General features: G+C 43.0%; 1 protein-coding gene across 1 annotated transcript in view; it reads left to right on the top strand.

Annotated features, from left to right (window-relative positions):
• Positions 1–21,652, top strand: part of LOC141145574 (granzyme A-like) — a 187,329-nt gene that overhangs the window by 145,443 nt on the left and 20,234 nt on the right. Inside the window, 1 exon segment of the mRNA XM_073632416.1 lies at positions 4,760–4,913. Coding sequence (XP_073488517.1) covers positions 4,760–4,913 — 154 coding nt within the window.

Raw genomic sequence — 21,652 nt, forward strand, 5'->3', positions numbered from 1 at the left:
TGTATGCATTGTATCTGTCTATCCAGCAGGTGGCACTGCAGTGTTATCTATGGTAATGTAATGAGAGGAAGTGTTTGCTTTCCTCACTGTTCTCTTGTATACTTCTGCTTCCTGTTCCTATCCCCATGATGTAAAGATATGTTCTGATATTTCTCCATGAAAGTAAAGCGTATTGCTGTACAGGGCTTTTTTTCTCAGAAAATAGGTGCAGGAACTCACTTTCCCCAGCCAACTCTCCACCCCGATCATGTCGTTCCACGGGGAGAGAAGTAAAGTGACGCCAAATCCGCGTAGGCCCAAAAGGCACAGAGTGCGGCACTTAGGAGCGCATAACACACAGGGCTCAGGAAAGTGTACTCTGCAGTGATGAGGTGTGTGCACAGAAAAACAAAAAATCAGCGGACAGTACTTGCATATCTCCCCCAATGTAGCTATCTATTGCTCACCTCTGTTCCCCCCCATTCAAACCTCACCTCTGCAAACCTTGTCCACAGCTGATCTATGCCCCCCTTCCACAGCTCACCTCTTCTTCCCCCCATCCGCGGCTCACCTCTTCCTTCCCCCGTCCGCAGCTCACCTCTTCTTCCCCCCGTCCGCAGCTCACCTCTTCTTCCCCCTGTCCGCAGCTCACTTCTTTCCCCTGCCCACGGCTCACCTCTTCTTCCCTCCTGTCCACCGCTCACCTCTTCTTCCCCCCGTAGCTCACCTCTTCTTCCCCCCGTAGCTCACCTCTTCTTCCCTCAGTCCACAGTTCACCTCTTCTTCCCTCAGTCCGCAGCTCACCACTTCTCTCCCCCCTGTCTTCAGCTCACCACTGACATTTTGACATTTTGACCACTTTGACTGATCAAAGACAGGTATCCTATTCCCACTTCCAAGAGTCCGGCCCGTGGCCCGTGACATCACCGCAGGGCTCCCTCCTCCTCTCCTTGTCGCCGGGCCAGTAGGAGAGAGAAGCTACACTGCTGGGTACCCTTACCCGCAATGACGGTGGCAGCATCTGACAGCTGATGGAAATATCAGCTGTGGTGCCGACATTGCTGGACTCCAGGACAGGTAAGTGTCCTATTGTTAAAAGCCAGCAGCTGCAGTATGTGTAGCTGCTGGCTTTTAATTTTTTGGGGGCGGAACACCACTTTAACCATCTGTAGACCTGTGCATTTTGCAATGCTTTATTTTTTCCTTGTCTTACCCAAAATTATGGCCTGTTATCTCTAGTGCCCTCTTGTTGTTCTGAAGTGAGAATTTTCCACTGTTTAGCCAGCCATCCTTTATAAATGGAATGCACCCACCCCCATCCCTATCAGTATAAATCTAAGCAATTTCTGGGGAGGCACATTTGCATATGAGGTTCTTTCTCAAGGTGGGGGTATTTCTAAAAGTGGGAGCATTTCTTACTCTGCACTTCAGCGAATGCACAAAGCGAAGACATCAGGTGACCTTTTTTACCCCTTCAGCTCTTTCTCCTCGTAACATGCACTCTCTAACACTCCTTCTGACAGCTTTGTCTTCTATCCTTAAACTAGCTGTCCTTCGCCTCTCTTCTCCACCCCACAGTATATATATATATATATATATATATATATATATATATATATATATATATATATTTATATATATATTTATATATATATATCCCCCTCACTTCTGTCCTCTCCTTATTACTGCACCCATCAACTCCTGCTAATTCTAAATCCACACGCACAAAAATTCTCCAGGACACTAGGGCATGTCCCTTCATATAAATCGCACTCCCATATTACCTCCCTCACCCTTCTACTTCTCCTAACCTCTGGAGATATTTCACCAAATAATATTCAATACAGCAAAACAAATACTCTTGCGCATGAATGTGTTAGCCAGGCAATCCAAAGTTCAAAATGGACAATAGCTTTCGGCCTTGCTGCCCTCCAGGATAGGGGTATCCTAGAAGTCAAAAAAACAGAAAAGAGAGGGCGCACCTGCCTTGTGCATTATCCTTTAATACATTTATTTAGAAGAAACATTATTAAAAACTACTCACAAGGGTAGAAGGAAAATCACACTTGTAACAATGGATTACCATTGGATTACCATTGAGGCTCTGAGGAAGAAGGTAATTCTTCGAAACGCGTTAGCCAGCAGCGGTTCGCATGTCTTCTCTTCAGGATCTGGAGACTGCTATCAGTAGTCGGACTGTCACAAGTCAAAGATTGTTACAAGTGTGATTTTTCTTCTACCCTTGTGAGTAGTTTTTAATAATGTTTCTTCTAAATAAATGTATTAAAGGATAATGCACAAGGCTGGTGCGCCTCTCTTTTCTGTTTTTTTAAAATTTCACCAAACCCTGGGCCTCAAACATTTAAGTGTACTCACTGCACCCATCCTCCTGCACCCTCTGGCAGCAGCTGCAATCCACACAATTTAGTTCCCATTTCTCTTCTCGCTAAGACCACACTCCCTTTCTCTTGCACCCTTTGGAATTCCCGCTCTGTCTGTAACAAACTCGCCTCTCTCCATGACCTCTTATCGCTAACTCATTTCATCTACTTGCCATTACCGAAACCTGACTTCAAGAATCCGATACTGCGTCTTCTGCTGCCCTATACCATGGTGGTCTTCTCTGGACTCACTCCCCCAGATCCAGTGGACATAAGGGAGGAGGTGTCAGAATCCTTCTAGCCCCACATAGCACTTTTCGGGTACTTCACTCACCTCCCTCTGTCACTCTCCTCTTTTGAAGCACACTGCATTCGTCTTTTCTCTCCAGTTTCTCTAAGGATAGCTGTGATCTACCGGCCCCCTGCACAGGTATCAACCTTTCCTGATGACTTCTCTGCCTGGCTACAATTCGTTCTTAATTCTGAAATCCCCACAATCACTCTTGGAGACTTCAACATCCCTATTGATACTAACACTCCTGCCACTTCCAAACTTCTCACTCTAACCTCTTCCTTTGACCTGAAGCAATGGATACATGCTCCTACTCACTCTGAAGGCAATACACTTGACCTCGTTTTCTCCCACCTATGCACTCCCTGCAAACCTCTCCAACTGTCCATTCCCTCTCTCTGATCACTATCTTATTAGTTTCACTCTCTCCCTCTCCTCCACCTTCTCTCCTATCAATAGCCTAAAAGTTACCCGCAGAAACCTACATCATCTCAACCCTTCTCTACTCTGCTACCAACGACCTCTATGACAAAATCTCACCCCAAACCTGCACTGACCTAGCCACTTCTGTCTACAACACTTCACTTTTAGCCTCACTGGCCCCCCTCACAACACAGAGAATCAGGCCCCGACCCCTTCAACCTTGACAAACAGATGATACTAGAAGTCTGAAAAAACATAGTCATGCTCATGAGCGCCTGTGGCATAAGACTAAGTCTCAGAAAGATTTCAACCAATATAAATCTCCCCTCCAAAAATACAACTCCAGCCTCCTCACTGCCAAGCAGACCTATTTTTTCACTCTCATTAACAACTTATCATCCCGTCCCCGTCAACTCTTCTCTACCTTCAACTCTCTACTTTGTCCTCCACTGCCTCCACCCACCAACTCATACACAGCCCAGAAGATCGGCAATCACTTCAAACAGAAGATTGATATAATTTGCGAGGAGATTTCTGCTGTGCAGATAACCTCCACGCTTTACACTTCACGCCCACAGTTACAATTACTACTTCCCTCTTTCAACCCCACCACTATAGACGAGGTTGCTAAACTACCTGCTAACGTCCATCTTACCACCTGCCCTCTGGATCCTGTTCCCTCGCAAATGCTACGTTCACCATCTGGCTCTATTCTACACTCTCTAACCCACATCTTCAATCTCTTCCTCTCTTCTGGCATCTTCCCCAACGCTCTAAAACATGCACTAGTCAGCCACATACTTAAAAAGCCCTCACCGGAACTATCCAATCTTAACAACCTATGCCCCATCTCCTTGCTCCCCTTTTTATCCAAACTCCTTGAACAATTGACTGAGCGACCACCTTACTTATAATAGCCTTCTTGATCCCCTTCAGTCTGGATTTCGTCCTTAACACTTCACAGAAACCGCTCTCCTAAAACTAACAAACAATCTACTAATGGCCAAAACCAAGGGACACTATTCTGTACTACTACTCCTGGACCTCTCTGCTGCCTTTGATACGATTGACCACCCCTTCCTCCTCAAAAAACTCCATGCCTTTGGTCTCCATGACTGTACTCTTTGTTGGTTCCCTTCCTACTTATCCAATCGCACCTTTAGCATTACTTACAATTCTACTTCCTCCTCTCCTATTTTCAATCTACACCTCCTACCTGGGTCAGCTCCAATACCACCTCTACGCTGACGACACCCAAATCTATTTCTCTACCCCTCAGCTCACTCCCTCCGTCTCCTCATGTATCACTAATTTACTAAGCTGTATACAAGAAGCTTACAGCACATGATTTCAATACTCTGACAAGAGGAAAGAATACTCTGTCCAGGCCTCCCAAAAATATATCACCTCCTCAGCCAACCTCTGGGCACCTCTTACCCAAGAATAGGCTTGAGTCTGATACAGGGTTTGATCCTCCTGCTCTATTTTCTGGAAGTTTTTTTCCAGAAGCAGACAGTAGCAATCAGCCATTGACCTTAGGAAAACCTGACAAGGTCAAAAAAATAGATCACATCACTGAGTACAGTAAAACCAAAAACGAAATTTAGCCTAACTTCAAGGGAAGGGCACTACATGAATCACAAGATTTATTTGAACCTTATCTGACATGTTGATTTTTTTACAGTATGATGCAGGAGGTCCGTTAATCTGCAATGGAGTGCTCAGAGGAATCACATCATTTAAAAACTTTCCGTGTGGCCAGATTGGAGATGCAAGTTTCTTTTCTCGTCTTACCGAGGACTGTATCTGCTGGATTTATAAAGTTGTCAGCACGTGGTCTTAGGGCTCTTTAAGATCATGCATTTTTAAAATGTGTAGCAGATGCATTTAAAGCAGAACGTAACTGTATCTGACCGCCACAAACTGAAAATGATATTTAATTAATTTTTAATAATCCAAGCAAACTCACCCATTCACTCATGTCTCCATGCTTTATTTTGTCAGGTAATCACTTTGAAAACACCCCGCTAGCATTTCTAGCTACAGCTATTTTGAGTAAAGGCAGGCAGAAGGTTGTGCTTAGCTGATAAAACCCCTCCTCCCCTCCTCCAGATGAAAATTACCCATGAAGACTCCTGGGATGTATGACATCACTTTGGCTTAGGCCAGAATCCAGGAAGCAACTGAAGAAATGTAAAATAGAAGTTTAAAACAAGTAAACATAATATAGCTTCCTATCTATTTACTAATGCTAGAAGCATAAGGAAAAATAAAAATAGTTAATGTTAATTGAGAGAGTTTAGCTCCGCTTTTAGTAACTTTTCACACTTAGGCCCTTTCAGACCTATGCATTTTGGGCACCAAGGACAACCCCTGCTTAGTGCACCATAGTACACATGCCTTGTGTTGGTGCACTATATTTTAGAAAGAGTGTGCAGGGCACATTAAGAGCTATATACCACACACTAAGCTAACATGCAAAGGACCACAAAGGTCTGAAGAGGGTCATATGCGCTTGCAGTAACATGCATTTATGATGCCTATTATATGCATTCATCACGCACTAATACACATTTTGTGTTTCTTTATAGACATGTCTTTTTGCTTTATTATGCAAATCCAGGGAGTATCATTCAAGTGCCAACGTGGAACCTTGCTCTTTTGCAATGGACCAAATTTGCTTCAAGTTTGGCTAGCATAGTGCACTGCAGCACAGGTGGATTGCAAAAGTATGTTGGGGTACATACTGCAGCATACCACCACATTTAGCATACATTATCGCAGTGTATTATTATTGTATGTGAATAAGATGTAACAAGCAGGTCCTTTAAGCCCTTTTAGACTGTTTATAATGCTATACTGTATACATTTACTGTAAACCCTACTGTATAATGCTTTGCAGAAAAGGTATAAAAATAAAGATAATATCAATAACCCAAATCCTATCATAGACATTCTGTTCCTCATTTTTTCTGATTAATTATTTTTAGTGTACACTTTCCAGTTAAAAATTATTCAACCATGATAATTGTGAAAGATTTACCGTTCAGAGATATGTATCAAAAAGACAGATTGCCGAGATAAGATTGTTAGTTGCAATATACAGATCTGTGGGGTATTTATAAGTATCACTGGGTAAAGTCTCCATATTATGCACAGTTCAATCATATGCAAGATTGGAACCTCCAGCATGAACCAGCCAATAACAGCTCACCTCTGCTATCTACTCACCACTGCATGCTTTTTGCTAATCTGTAAAGGTAAGTGCTATAATTAGTGTTTTTTTTGTTTTTTTTTTTTGTAGACAAAAGTTACAACAGAACTGGCAAAATTCCTGACCAGAGCACATCACAGTTGAAGACATTTACTTAAATGACCAAAGACACTACATTTACTAATAAAATACATGAAGTAAAAAAATGTTTTACTTGTGTTCATCTTGGACCTTACTTCCAAATAAGTTTACACTTGAGAAGAAGTTTGCTATACACTATTTGCCTGGCATTTTGCTGATCTTCATATAAAACATATGCCAGTAGCACAGCTACTAAAAAAAAAATAAATAAATAAAAACTCCAGGCACATCCAATGTGTATTTTTGATGCGCATCCAAGAAGTCATTGTAGGTGGAAAACCTACTTTAACCACTTCAGCTCCGGAAGGTTTACCCCCCTTCATAACCAGGCACTGCTTTAATTTAACTGACAATTGCGCGGTTGTGCGAAGCTGTACCCAAATAAAATGTATGTCCTTTTTTTCCCCACAAATAGAGCTTTCTTTTGGTGGTATTAGATCACCTCAGCGTTTTTTTATTTTTGTACTATAACCAAAAAAGATAGACAATTTTGAAAATGAAACGATTTTTTACTTTCTGCTATAAAACATACCAATGTAAAAAATCAAATTTCTTCATTAATTTAGGGCAATATGTATTCTGCTACATATTTTTGGTAAAAGAAATCCCAATAAGTGTATATTGATTGGTTTGCGCAAAAGTTATAGCGTCTACAAACGATGGGATATTTTTATGGAATTTTTAATAGATTTTTTTTTAACTACTAATGGCAGCGATCAGCGACTTATAGCGGGACTGCGACATTGCGGTGAACAAATCAGACACTAAGTGACACTTTCAAAGCTCTTCGGGGACCAGTGACACTAATACAGTGATCAGTGCTAAATAATATGCACTGTAACTGTACTAATAACACTGGCTGGGAATGGGTTAACATCATGGGGCAATCAAAGGGTTAAATGTGTTCACTGGGAGTGTTTTCTAACTGTGGGGGGGGGGGGTGCTTGTACTGTAAGAAGACAGAGATCCGTGTTCCTGCTTAGCAGAAACACAAGATCTCTGTCTTCTCCTGCCACAGAACGGGGATCTGCCTTGTTTACATAGGCAGACCACAGTTCTGTCTGCCTCGGGAACGATCACGGGTCCTGGCGGACATCGGGTCGCCGGACCCACTGATTGGCTACCGGTGTGTCCAATTATGCACGCGCGCGCCCAAGACCCGGAAGAAAAAAATTACGTACAGGTATGTGATTTTGTGCTAAAGGGCCACCCTGCCGCAGTATATGTATGTGGGGCGGTCCTCAAGCAGTTAATTATGGATAGGGCAAAGGCATGGTTCTACAAGAGGCGTATTGTAAAATTTTTTAAATATTGTATATACAGGAAGGTTTATTATGTTTATGTACATTATGAATTATTATGTTTAGCTAGCTTCAAATTTTATTTCACCAGTCTATTTAAAATGTGCCTCAACCCAACAGCTTTTGAACAGAATACAGTGATAAATACCAATTACACTGCAAACACATTTGGCATAAACTATTTAGAAAGCATTATTTGACACTGACTGTTCAAAGGGAACTTGTTGTAGCTGCTGAAGTCTTTGTGGCAAAAAAAAAAGTGTCATAATATTACTCAGAACTTAAAGAAGAAGTTTGTGGTACATAAAAACAAGCATACATACTCACTTCAATGCTGGTAAAAAGAGCAGTGACTGAGTATGGGCCCCTCTTCCCGTACCAGACCACATGCCTTTCAACATTGGGGGTGTGCATTAGAAAAGCCTTGGACCTTGCTTAGTACCTTTTTGTTACAATGTTAAGGGACAAGCACCTTTTCCCACCTACACTTCCCAAAATAGGAGGTGAGTGTAATCAGGCAAAGGGGGGGAGGAATCTGGATACCACCAATATAATTAGGGAGAGATCAAATATCTGCCCACTGCCAGGAAACTGAGTACAGGGGTATATTAGTACTTCTTACCCAGCCAAAAAAAAATGGCTGAAGGTTGTTATACACACATCAAATAAAAAAAAGTCCTTTATTAAAAATAAAATGCACTCACATACTTAGCTGTTTTAAAAATATTTTTAATGTCCACAGAATTCATTTCACACCAGTCTTGGCGTTCAGCGACATAAATACAGGGTCAGTTGTGAGCGAAGAACTGTCCCTTGCTGGTGTGTACACACTGCTCTCCCACACCTAAATGACAGAATCCCTGTCTGAGTAACAGGAAACTGACAGCTGGGAATCCTGGGTGATGTCATTGACTAAATGTGGTCAATGACATCACCCAGGATTGATGACTTAATGACCAGCTGTTATAAATCATTTTACACATTATCTGTGCATTCCCACAACATGCAGTAGATCCATCTTGGCTGTTTTAACTTTGTAATATATACCTATTTTGGGGGTGGGGGGGGGAAGCAGTTTCAAAATGATTAGAAGATAGTGTGCCCACCACCTCCCAAGAGCTGATGCTTTGGCTTGTGGATAGGATGATCAAACATGGACAACTACATTCTAGGATCATTTGAGGGTTAGGCTGCTATACATTGATAGATTTTTTTTAACTCCGCCCCGTAAACATTTTCCTCCATCTATGCTGATAAATCCCCCTGCTGGCCTTTTGAATTTGATGCCAGCTGTCAGAATATCTGAACAATGTCTGCATCTGATGAGATGCAACCACTGTTCAGGCAACTGTTTTCCACCTAGCTGAGCTCATTCAATTTTTCAATCAAATGAATGGCAGGCAGCAGGGGGTCAGCAGGGCCACTCACAAAGCAATATTCACCTGGGTTCATCAGAAACTAATAAATTACAACTTGAGCAATAGATAGAATAGGGTTTTCAATAAATCTGAGCTGACTGGTAGTTTAGCATTATTAACATAAGTTCGACTCGAACATCGGGTGTTCGTTTTTTCTATAAACTAATCGAACATATGAACATATGACTGTGATCTCGCAGTGCATTATGAGGCATTCCGTGGCGCTCGAATTTCCAGCGAACGCCCCATAATGCACTGCAAGATCACAGTTCATTGCTGTATGATGATTGGCCAAAGCATGCACCTGACCTATCATGCTTTGGCCAATCACAGCTTGCTCTGCTGAGAGAGCCATAATTGGACAAAGACAGGGAGCCTTGGCCAATCATGGCTCAGGGGGACTAAGTCCACACCCCACACTATATAAGGCTGCTTACATAGCGGCCGCGTACAGTGTGTGAACGGAGATAGTTTGAACTAGATTAGGCAGGCAGGTTAGTGGCAGTGTATTTGATATATATATATATATATATATATATATATATATATATATATATATATATATATACAGTCTAGTATATACAGTTGTGCTCAAAAGTTTGCATACCCTGGCAGAAATTGTGAAATTGTGGCATTTATATTGAAAATATGACTAATTATGCCAAAAAACTGTCTTTTATTTAAGGATAATGATCCCATGAAGCCATTTATTATCACATAGTTTTTTGGCTCCTTTTAAAATCATAATGATAACAGAAATCACCCAAATGGCCCTGATGAAAAGTTTACATACCCTGGAATCTTTGGCCTTGGTACAGACACAGAAGGTGGCACACAGGTTAAAATGGCTATTAAAGGTTAATTTCCCACATTTGTGGCTTTTTAAATCACAATTAGTGTCTGTGTATAAATAGTCAATGAGTTTGTTAGCTCTCACATGGATGCACTAAGCAGGCTAGACACTAAGCCATGGGGAGCAGAAAAGAACAGTCAAAAGACGTGCATAACAAAGAAATGAAACTTTACAAGGTCTCAGGTGTTAATGGGGAGCAGGTGTGTTAAATTTGGTGTTATCGCTCTCACTCTCTCATACTGGTCACTGGAAGTTCAACATAGCACCTCATGGCAAAGAACTCTCTGAGGATCTGAAAAAAAGAATTGTTGCTCTACATAAAGAATGCCTAGGCTATAAGAAGATGGCCAAGACCCTGAAACTGAGCTGCAGCATGGTGGCCACGACCACACAGCAGTTTAACAGGACAGGTTCCACTCAGACAGGCCTCGCCATGGTCGACCAAAGAAGTTGAGTGCATGTACTCAGCGTCATATCCAGAGGTTGTCTTTGGGAAAATAGACATATGAGTGCTGCCAGCATTGCTGCAGAGGTTGAAGGGGTCAGCCTGTCAGTGCTCACACCATATGCCGCACACTGCATCAAATTGGTCTGCATGGCTGTCATCCCAGAAGGAAGCCTCTTCTAAAGATGATGCACAAGTAAGCCCGCAAACAGTTCGCTGAAGAGAAGCAGACTAAATACATGGATTACTGGAACCATGCCCTGTGGTCTGATGAGACCAAGATAAACTTATCTGGTTCAGATGGTGTCAAGTGTATGTGGCAGCAACCAGGTGAGTAGTACAAAGACAAGTGTGTCTTGCTTACAGTCAAGCATGGTGTGGGGGGGGGGGGGGTGTCATGGTCTGGGGCTGCATGAGTGCTGCCAACACTAGGGAGCTACAGTTCATTGAGGGAACCATGAATGCCAACATGTACATTATGACATATTGAAACATAGCATGATCCCCTCCCTTCAGAGACTGGGACGTAGGGCAGTAGTCCAACATGATAACGACCCCAAACACACCTCCAAGATGACCACTGCCTTGCTAAAGAAGCTGAGGGTAAAGGTGATGGACTGGCCAAGCATGTCCCCAGACCCAAACCCTATTGAGCATCTGTCGAGCATCTTCAAAGGGAAGATGGAGGTGCGCAAGGTCTCTAACATCCACCAGCTCTGTGATGTCGTCATAGATGAGTGGAAGAGGACTCCATTGGCAACCTGTGAAGCTCTGGTGAACTCCATGCTCAAGAGGGTTAAGGCAGTACTAGAAATATTAACACTTTGGGCCCAATTTGGACATTTTCACTTAGGGGTGTACTCACTTTTGTTGCCAGCGGTTTAGACATTAATGGCTGTGTGTTGGGTTATTTTTTTGAGGGGACAACAAATTTACACTGTTATACAAGTTGTACACTCTCTACTTTACATTGTATACACTGTAGCAAAGTGTCATTTCTTCACTGTTGTCACATGAAAAGATATAATAAAATATTTACAAAAATGTGAGGGGTATACTCACTTTTGTGAGATACTGTATATATATATATATATATATATATATATATATATATATATATATATATATACCGTATTTATCGGCGTATAACACGCACCGGCGTATAACACGCACCCCAATTTAGGAGGGAATTTTAAGGAAAAAAAAACTTTTAGGAGGGAAGTTGAAGGAAAAAAAAGCTTACATTTAAATGCCCATCAGTGCAGCCTTCTCAGTGCAGCCTTGCCCCAGTGCAGCCATGTTAGTGCAGCCTTGTCAGTGCAGCCATGTCAGTGCAGCCATGTCAGTGCAGCCATGTCAGTGCAGCCTTGTCAGTACAGCCTTCCCCAGTGCAGCCATGTCAGTGCAGCCATGTCAGTGCAGCCTTGTCAGTGCAGCCTTCCCCAGTGCAGCCTTCCCCAGTGCAGCCTTGTCAGTGCAGCCTTCCCCAGTGCAGCCTTCATCAGTGCAGCCTTCCCCAGTGCAGCCTGGTCAGTGCAGCCTTCCCCAGTGCAGCCTGGTCAGTGCAGCCTTCCCCAGTGCAGCCTGGTCAGTGCAGCCTTCCCCAGTGCAGCCTGGTCAGTCTAGCCTTCCCCAGTGCAGCCTCGCATCCCCTGCCATCCTGTCTTTCAAAATCGCCGACCGCGATTTGAAAATGGCGCCGCCGGCGCCGAAATACACAGAGCCGGTCCTCGGCTCTTCTCGGCGGCTCTCGTTTACTTTCGGCTCCACTCGTAGTCCCGAGTGGAGCTATCCGAACCTAGCCGAGTACACTCGGCTAGGTTCGGGCGGCGCTCGAGTGAAGACGAAAGTGGCCGAGAAGAGCCGAGGACCGGCACTGTGTATTTCGGCGCCGGCGGCGCCATTTTCAAATCGCGGTTGGCGTATAACACGCACCCGCGATTTTCCCCTGATTTTAAGGGGAAAAAAGTGCGTGTTATACGCCGATAAATACGGTATATACATATACTCTGCATTCAATGTAGCCTATATATTCAGTGTAGACTCTATATTCAGTCAATGAAGGCAGTGTAGTTTATATAACACAGTGTATTGAGGTGGTTAAGGGGAACCTTGCGCCAATTTTTTTTTTTTAAATGTTGCCCCCCCTCCTGAACTGTACCAGGCCACATGCCCTCAACATGGAAAGGGTGCTGTGGGGTACCCCCCAAAGCACCTGGTCCCCATGTTGATGGGGACAAGGGCCTCATCCCCACAACCTTTGCCCGGTGATTGTGGAGGGTTTGCAGGCAGGGGGCTTATCAGAATCTGGAAGCCCCCTTTAACAAGGGGACCACCAGATCCCACCCCCCCATGTGAATAGGTATGGGGTACATTGTAACCATACCCATTCACCAAAAAAGTGTCAAAAAAGTAAAAACGACAGCAGACAGTCTTTGACAATTCCTTTATTTAAAAAAAGTGTCCCACGATGTAAATCCATCTTCAATCACGGCGCCAACGGTCCCATCATGTGACGTCAGAGGGGGTGGGGTCACTCGTTTACGTTACCAGGTGGCCCCGCCCTTAGCTATATAACAGTTGTCAAAACGAAAAGACAGCAGTTTGTACAATGTACCCCATACCCATTCACATGGGGGGGGCTGAGATCTGGGTGTCCCCTTGTTTAAGGGGACTTCCAAATTCCATTAAGCCCCCTGCCCACAGACCCCCCACAACCAGCGGGCAAGGGTTGTGGGGATGAGGCCCTTGCCCCCATCAACATGGAGACAAGGTGCTTTGGGAGAATCAGAAACCGTTTGTAGCTGCAATATAACCCAACATATTTCGGAAGACATAAAAAGATTAATTTCTTTTCATGATACGGTATTTCCTTCTTCAGGGGTTCAAACAGAGCATGCTGTTGTATTTCTAGCAAAAAAAGGAACATATATGCACAAAGTAAATATTAGGTTCATACATATAACAATTGATATTTGATTTTTCATTTTACAAAAAGGCAGACATGTACTACAATGTGCACTATATATATATTTCGGTACTCACAAAGACACAGGTTCCTCTGCAGTCATAAAAGTACAAAGCAGTAGTGCGAGCTCCTGTGCGAGCGCGACACCTGTGTGTGGAAGCCCCTCCAATTGCGGCTCCTGGGCCGGCGCGGTGTCTGGCGTCACCACGTCAACAGGCGCAATGACGTCAGACGTCGACGCAGGCCACTGACACAGAAGGAGGGAGGCAAGTAAGGGCGAGAATGGAGAGAAAACACCCATGCGCCAGCACGAAGCACCAGAAGCTCCACGCATGCGCACAAACACCAAAACAATGCCTCCATCTCCAAAGGGAGAAAAGGAGCGGATACCTGTCAAAAACAAAACTAAAAATGTGTTTCCAGAAACATCCAAGCAAAACTAGTGGATATTTAAAGGGAACACTCAATAAAGAAGACAAAAGAGGGGGGTGGGAATGGATAATTCAATAAATATAGTTAGAGTATCTACTCAATTTGGACTGACTGGATGTGGGATCGTCATCTGTACATGATGGTATTTATTGTAAAGTCAAAATTGTAATGTAATCTGTAAAAAAGAGGAACAAAAATGATTATGGACATAAGGAGCATGCAGTGCACAATAATGGTAGCCATATTAGACATATAAAATATACAACAAGAACAAATGGATCAATGTCATCAAAATGACTATTATTTTAAAAGAGATGACCAAAAGGACAAAGAAAAAAAGAACAAGAGAAAGAGGAAAAACAAAAAGCGGAACGGTAGACGGAAGGGACAAAAAAACACGGGGAATAATCCTGAGGAGGAAACAGGGAAGGGAGGAAAGGAAAGGGAAGGAAGGAGACTAGTAGATGAGCCTACAGTTCCTTATCGTAACCTCCCGTCACGAAGCCCGGTAAAAACGGTTGTAAATTAAAGACTTCGTTAAGGCCAGGTGGAGAAGTCGCATTAAGGTTTGATATCCAGCACTTGTGCGCATGCGCGGAACTTCTGGTGCTTCGCGCTGGCACACGGGTGTTTTCTCTCCATTCTTGCCCTTACTTGCCGCCCTCCTTCTTTGTCAGCAGCCTGCATCAACGTCTGACGTCATTGCGCCTGTTGACGCAGTGACGCCGGACGCTACGCCTGCCGAGGAGCCACAATTGGAGGGGCTTCCACACACAGGTGTGGCGCTCGCACGGGAGCCTGTGTTGAGCGATGGACCAATCGTCAGGCCATATTCCTTCTATAGTCCGCATTTAGAAAACTCTTAATCAGCATGGATCAGCTGTTCCCAATTTATTACATCCATCTGTGGGTCAGTTAAATACAAATAAGTTTAGCATAGCATTGCTACACAGCCCAGGAGAATACCTTCCCTGCAAGGATATGAGAGGCTAGTCTATTCAGAGGTTAGAAACGAACACCCCATTTCCCCCCTTTTTTCTGTTATCTCTCTCCCTCACAGCTTTCCTTGTTTTTCTCTCCTGTTTTTTCTTCTCTTTTTCTTTTTTCTTTTCTTTTCCTTTCTTTTTCCTCCCCTCCCTTTTCCCCCTTTTCTTCCTCTTGCTCTTTGCCTATTCTCATGGGATCCCATTGTCCTCTTTTTCTACATACTAGAATGTCACATTCATTTTAACACCTTGTACCATTTTTTAAGTAGCTATTCTGTCCTTTAATCCCTATTTCCATACTTTTAATAGTATCTGGCGGAAACACATACACATACTTATAGTATATAAATATATATATATATATATATATATATATATATATATATATATATATATATATATATATATATATATGTATATATATATATATATATATATATATATATCATTTTGTTTCCTTTGCTGACTGCTAGATCCGCACTCTTCATGTTTATTGGCGGTTCCTGTGAGCTCTGACTTGCTTCACCACTTGAGGGCCCAGTTCACCTGCCTTTCCAAACTAAGATCTGTGCTATATTTCATCCACTCAGTATTAAAGAGGGTGGTGGGACTCAATCCTAGCTAGGTTATCCCAATTTTGTACCGAAATATATATAGTGCACATTGTAGTACATGTCTGCCTTTTTGTAAAATGAAAAATCAAATATCAATTGTTATATGTATGAACCTAATATTTACTTTGTGCATATATGTTCATTTTTTTGCCAGAAATACAACAGCACACTCTGTTTACATCCCTGAAGAAGGAAATACAGTATCATGAAAAAAAAATTAATCTTTTTATGTCTTCCGAAACATGTTGGGTTATATTGCAGCTACAAACTGTTTCTGATTCTCAGTTTTCAGAATTTTTTGTTTGCTGCAGCGTGTAGTACCTGTATTTGCACACTGGTATTTCCCATTTTGTTCATCCAATGGTTTTAAACTGTCGTCTGTTATTTTTGTATTTTTGTATATTGAATAAAATTTATATATTTTTATCCGTTTTTGTACCTACTATAATTTGATCCTGTGCTGGTTTTCTGCCCATACTATCCCTTTCGGGGCGTTTCTCTCTTTCCACAATATTTTCGAGATGTGGCAGAGACCCTCAGGGCTAGCCTTTTTACTAGTTCCCCTTCCTCTTTAGTGTTCCAATGTTGAGGGCATGTGGCCTGGTATGGTTCAGGAAGGGGGGCGCTCTCTTATTCCCCCCTTTTTCTGCGGCCTGCATGCTCAGATAAGGGTCTGGTATGAATTTTGGGAGGACCACCTCGCCCTTTTTTTTTTTATTTGGCGTGGAGTTCCCCCTAATATCTATACCAGACCCTAAGGGCCTGGTAATGGAATGGGGGGGAACTCATGCCTTTTTTTTCAATGATTTTTTATGTATATTGCCTAGATTCGGCAATAAATTACAGCCGCAAGCAATTTTAAATGACATTTTTTCCTTTAGAAATGTCATTTTGCTGCAGTATTGTTAGAAACATGGGAAAGAGGCACTACTTTACAGGAAGAGTAAGGGGACCCCCCAGGCACGATTATATTTAAAGGAATATTTCATTTTTATTGTTTCACTTAAGGCATTATTAAAATCACTGCTCCTGAAAAAACGGCCGTTTTAAAAACTTTTTTATGCATTGATACATGTCCCCTGTGGCAGTACCCAGGTCCCTAAACACTTTTTATGGCAATAACTTGCATATAAGCCTTTAAAATTAACACTTTTGATTTTTCACGTTTGTGTCCCATAGACTTTAACCTCCCTGGTGGTATGATTATGTTTGATTTTTGAATGTCAAAGCGTTACATTGTTTTGCATGGAAATTTGTTGTTTTATATTATAGGCCTGTAATTCTTAGGAATAACTCACTTAAATCTGTACAAACCATAGTCTAGTAGACATCCCGGGTATGTTAAAATTTGAAACACAAAATCATAAATTATGATATAATAAATAACTATAAATAATTATAAAAAGTAATAATATAATAATAATACATTTTATTAGTGATGAGCTTTATGTTTGGGTTGAACATGAGTTCAACTCGAACATTGGCTGTTCGCCCGTTCGTCGAATAGCGAACAATTTAGGGTGTTCGCGGCAAATTCGAAAGCCGCGGAACACCCTTTAAAAGTCTATGGGAAAAATCAAAAGTGATCATTTTAAAGACTTATATGCATGGTATTGACATAAAAAAAGTTTGGGGACCTGGGTCCTGCCCCAGGGGACATGTATCAATGCAAAAAAAAGTTTTAAAAACTGCAGTTTTTTGGGGAGCAGTGATTTTAATAATGCTTAAAGTGAAACAATAAAAGTGAAATATTCCTTTAAATTTCATACCTGGGGGGTGTGTATAGTATGCCTGTAAAGTGGCGCATGTTTCCCGTGTTTACAACAGTCCGAGAGCAAAATGACATTTCTAAAGGAAAAAAAGTAATTTGAAAGTACTCGCGGCTATTCATTGAAAAAAACGGCATGGGATTGCCCCACAGTCCATTATCAGGCCTCATCCCCACAACCCTTGCCTGGTGGTTGTGGGGGTCTGCAGGCGGGGGCTTATTGGAATCTGGAAGCCCCCTTTAACAAGGGGACCCCCAGATCCCATCCCTCCCCATGTGAATTGGTAATGGAGTACAAGTACCCCTACCATTTCACAAAAAAAGTGTCAAAAATGTTAAAAAAAGACAATAGCCAGTTTTTGACAATTCCTTTATTAATGTCTTCTTCTTTCCCCGCTTCTTCTAGTCTTCTTTTGGTTTTCTTTTTCTTCCTCCATCTTGTTCTTCCCCTGCTTCCCTCTCCATCTTCCTCTGCTTCTTCCTCCGGTCTTCTTCCTCTGCTTCTTCCTCCGGTCTTCTCCTCCGGCATTTTCCTCCGGCTTCTTCTTCCCCCGGTCACCCGTTTACGTAACCGGGTGACCCTGCCCCCCTCTGGCACCATGGGGAAGCCATAGGGAATTCCCCATGCGTCGGGGGGGCGGGGTCCCTGGGTGGCCCCACCCTCAGTTATATAAGAGCTGTCACAAGAACAGAAGCGTCACACAGCGGGAGATTGGGGGAAGAAGAAGCCGGAGGAAGATGCCGGAGGAGAAGACTGGAGGAACAAGCAGAGGAAGGAGCGGCGGAAGAACAAGATGGGGGAAGAAGAAGAAAACCGAAGGAAGATCAGAAGAAGTCAGAAGAAGTGGGGAAAGAAGAAGACATTAATAAAGAAATTGTCAAAAACCGGCTATTGTCTTTTTAAACATTTTTTACACTTTTTTTGTGAAATGGTAGGGGTACTTGTACCCGATTACCAATTTACACAGGGGACAGGGATCTGGGGGTCCCCTTGTTAAAGGGGCTTCCAGATTCCAATAAGCCCACCGCCCGCAGACCCCCACAACCACTGGGCAAGGGTTGTGGGGATGAGGCCCTTGTCGACATCAACATGAGGACATCTTCCCCATGTTGAGGGCATGTGGCCTGGTATGGTTCAGGAGGGGTGCTCTCTCATCCACCCCTCTTTTCCTGCGGCCTGCCGGGTTGTGTGCTCGGATAAGGGTCTGGTATGGATTTTTGGGGGGACCCCCATGCCATTTTTTTTAAATTATGGCGCAGGGTTCCCCTTAAAATCCATACCAGACCCATTTTGAGGGGGACTCCCACGCCATTATTTTTTAAAATTTTGGCACAGGGTTTCTCTTAATATCCATACCAGACCTAAAGGGCCTGGTATGGATTTTGAGGGGGACCCCCACGTCTTTTATTTTTAAATTTTGGCACGGGGTTCCCCTTAATATCCATACCAGACCTGAAGGGCCTGGTATGGAAATTGGGTGGACCCCACGCATTTTTTTTTTTTTAATTTTGGTTCGGGGTTCCCCTTAATATTCATACCACACCCAAAGGGCCTGGTAATGGACTGTGGGGGAATCCCATGCCGTTTTTATCAATGAATTTTTATGTGTATTGCCGGGACCAACAATTCATTATAGCCGCATGTACTTTTAAATTACTTTTTTTCCTTTAGAAATGCCATTTTGCTCTCAGACTGTTGTAAACATGGGAAACAAGCACCACTTTACAGGCATACTATAGACACCCCCCAGGTACAAAATTTAAAGGAATATTTCACTTTTATTGTTTCACTTTAAGCATTATTAAAATCACTGCTCCCGAAAAAACGGCCGTTTTTAAAAAAAATTTTTGCACTGATACATGTCCCCTGGGGCAGGACCCGCGGCCCAAACACTTTTTATGACAATAACTTGCATATAAGCCTTTAAAATTAGCAATTTTGATTATTCATGTTCGTGTCCCATAGACTTTAACGATGTTCGCGTGTTCGAACAAATTTTTTGCCTGTTCGCATGTTCTGCTGCAAACCGAACAGGGGGGGTGTTCGGCTCATCCCTACATTTTATTCAATAATGTAATCAAATCAAAAACACTGAAATTTGTCCAAACAAAGGTGCAATATTACTAGTCACTGTAATATTAGACACTGCAACAAAAAATTTGAAACATGGGACTTCACAAAGTCCGACGTCACAATCAGGACAATGGAAATCGTCCCTCTATGTCAAAAGCTGTTTTAGAGCAGCTAGAAAACAGCGATAGTGATTTAGAGCAATAGTGATTTGAGGGGAAATTCATCATCAGACACTGAAAGTGACGACAGCGACAATTCTGCAACTGAGCTCAGTGACGTGTGAACTTGATGCTCTATTGACTGTGGTATGGCTCACACAGCACTGAGCTCAGTCGCAGAATTGTCGCTGTCGTCACTTTCAGTGTCTGATGACGAATTTCCAACCATGAATCACTATCGCTCAATTCTGCAAGTGATTCTAATTCACTATCACTGTTTTGTAGCAGGTCTAAAACTGCTTTTGATGTTGAGGGACGCTTTTTGGATGCCATGGACGTTCTCGTTTCCAGGCAGAAAGAGCGGTATATATAGTATAAAAGTGCAGGCAGGCCACTGGACAAGGCACTAGGGACAAAACTGATGTGAAATGATTTGCTACAGTAATGTAATCTACAGATTACAGTGTATTATGTGTGTGTCATGTTTTTTGTACTTTTTGAATTTGCCGCTGGGCTCTGCCCACATGTGCTGCGACGCTAGCAGGGATTGGAGCCCGGAACAATGATACATCGGGCGGAGGATCTAACGAAAGACACAGTGGGAGGACACCGCAGGATCCTAGGGACAAAGTGAGTTATCTGTACCTGGTTACTGCAATGCAATCCCGAGTATGGCTCTGGATTACCGCTCTTGGTACTGAAAATTAACCCCGAGCCACACTCGGGAATACCGCTAGGGAGCATTAATAGGGTTTGCATGTTCGCTAGAACTTTTTGCTTGTTCGTGGTGTTCTGATGCAAACCGAAATGTGGGATGTTCGGACCATCCCGAATTAGCTGTATATAGCTTTTGTAAAAATTGTCTACCGTGGATGGGCAGTAAAGTCTGCAACCTGTGTCAATGATCCCCAAGAAAGGCTGAGAATGCAGTATGTGGGCTTTCTGCCCACTCAGCATTTGCTCTGCCCACAAAAGTTTCTCTTTTGCTGACACCACCACCCAGTACAGCTTGCAGCTTCAAGTCTCCTGAGTCTCTGAGGACTTGGTTTAACCACCAGGGAACCAAGAAGAAAACCCCTAAAACAGTTTCCAGGGAGTGTTGAGAGGTCTGTGGCATTTAATTCTCCTTACACTGTAATGGATTCTGAAATGTACAAGGTCTTTACCTCACCTGCTCTTGTGTGCTGAGGTTTGATATAGGGAGAGCCTATTACCTTTTCTTCTGCTGACCTGTAAGGGACCTGGGTTGGACTGCAAATTCATCCAGGTCCCACCCTGCTTCTTCTTGTAAGGAGTTACCACATACCTGTCTTTTTGGATCCACCATCTTGGACACATGTCTCCCAGTCATAGGCTCTCTCCCACATTCTTGGCCAGAGGCCTCAGTGTTCAGAAAAAAGAAATAGCCCCTCCATTTCCATTTCAATACTTGCAACTCTTCTTACATATATGAAATTCTGCACAACTTCCAGGCACCCCCTCATTTTTTACATAAAATGTAAAAAACAAAACTAATATTTTTTTCATTACACAGCAGCATCTACACAGGTAAGACACCCGATATTAGAGGTTATTTATTCCTCCAAAGCAAATACATCTTTGCATACTGGTACTGACTAGTATGTCAGCATGTCTCTTCTCCCTCAGTTTCTCTTCATCAGCTAACATGACCCCAAGTGCTGAGGAGAGGGGAAAACAAGGACAACTTTGGGTGCCTGATGTCACCGGTGGTTAGCTGGCCCACGCGGTGCCCAAGGTTTTTAATGCTGCAAAATAAAAAGCTTCGACTTTGTGTAACAAAAAGGCCGGCTTGATCCATCCTCTGGCTTGCTGACAATTTTTGAGCACTTTGGCAAGGCACCCTGGTTGAAAAAGGCTGCTCTACAGAATCACTGACAGAGTCTATAGGGCAGAACACCAGCAGATTTAAGGTGACATCTTGACAGTGCATTCAAATCAGTGCCAAGCAGTGTTGATAGGGTTAGCTAACTTCCGTTGCTTTTACAATAAGCCCCTCATAATACTTGGCTCACAGCAGAGTTCCTCAATACTAGGCCTCAGCACCAAACCACAAATCCACAGTTGAGGGTGAAGGGTGGCAAGTCCACTTGCTTCTGAAAAGATGCTCTCCTGTCCGGCTTGTTGGTGCTGGCCAACCAGGCAACCCCCACTTTTTCTTTTCTAGCTGAATTACATGTTGCTGCA

Source organism: Aquarana catesbeiana, linkage group LG01, assembly GCF_042186555.1.
Source record: "Aquarana catesbeiana isolate 2022-GZ linkage group LG01, ASM4218655v1, whole genome shotgun sequence".
NCBI classification, from domain to species: Eukaryota; Metazoa; Chordata; class Amphibia; order Anura; family Ranidae; genus Aquarana; species Aquarana catesbeiana.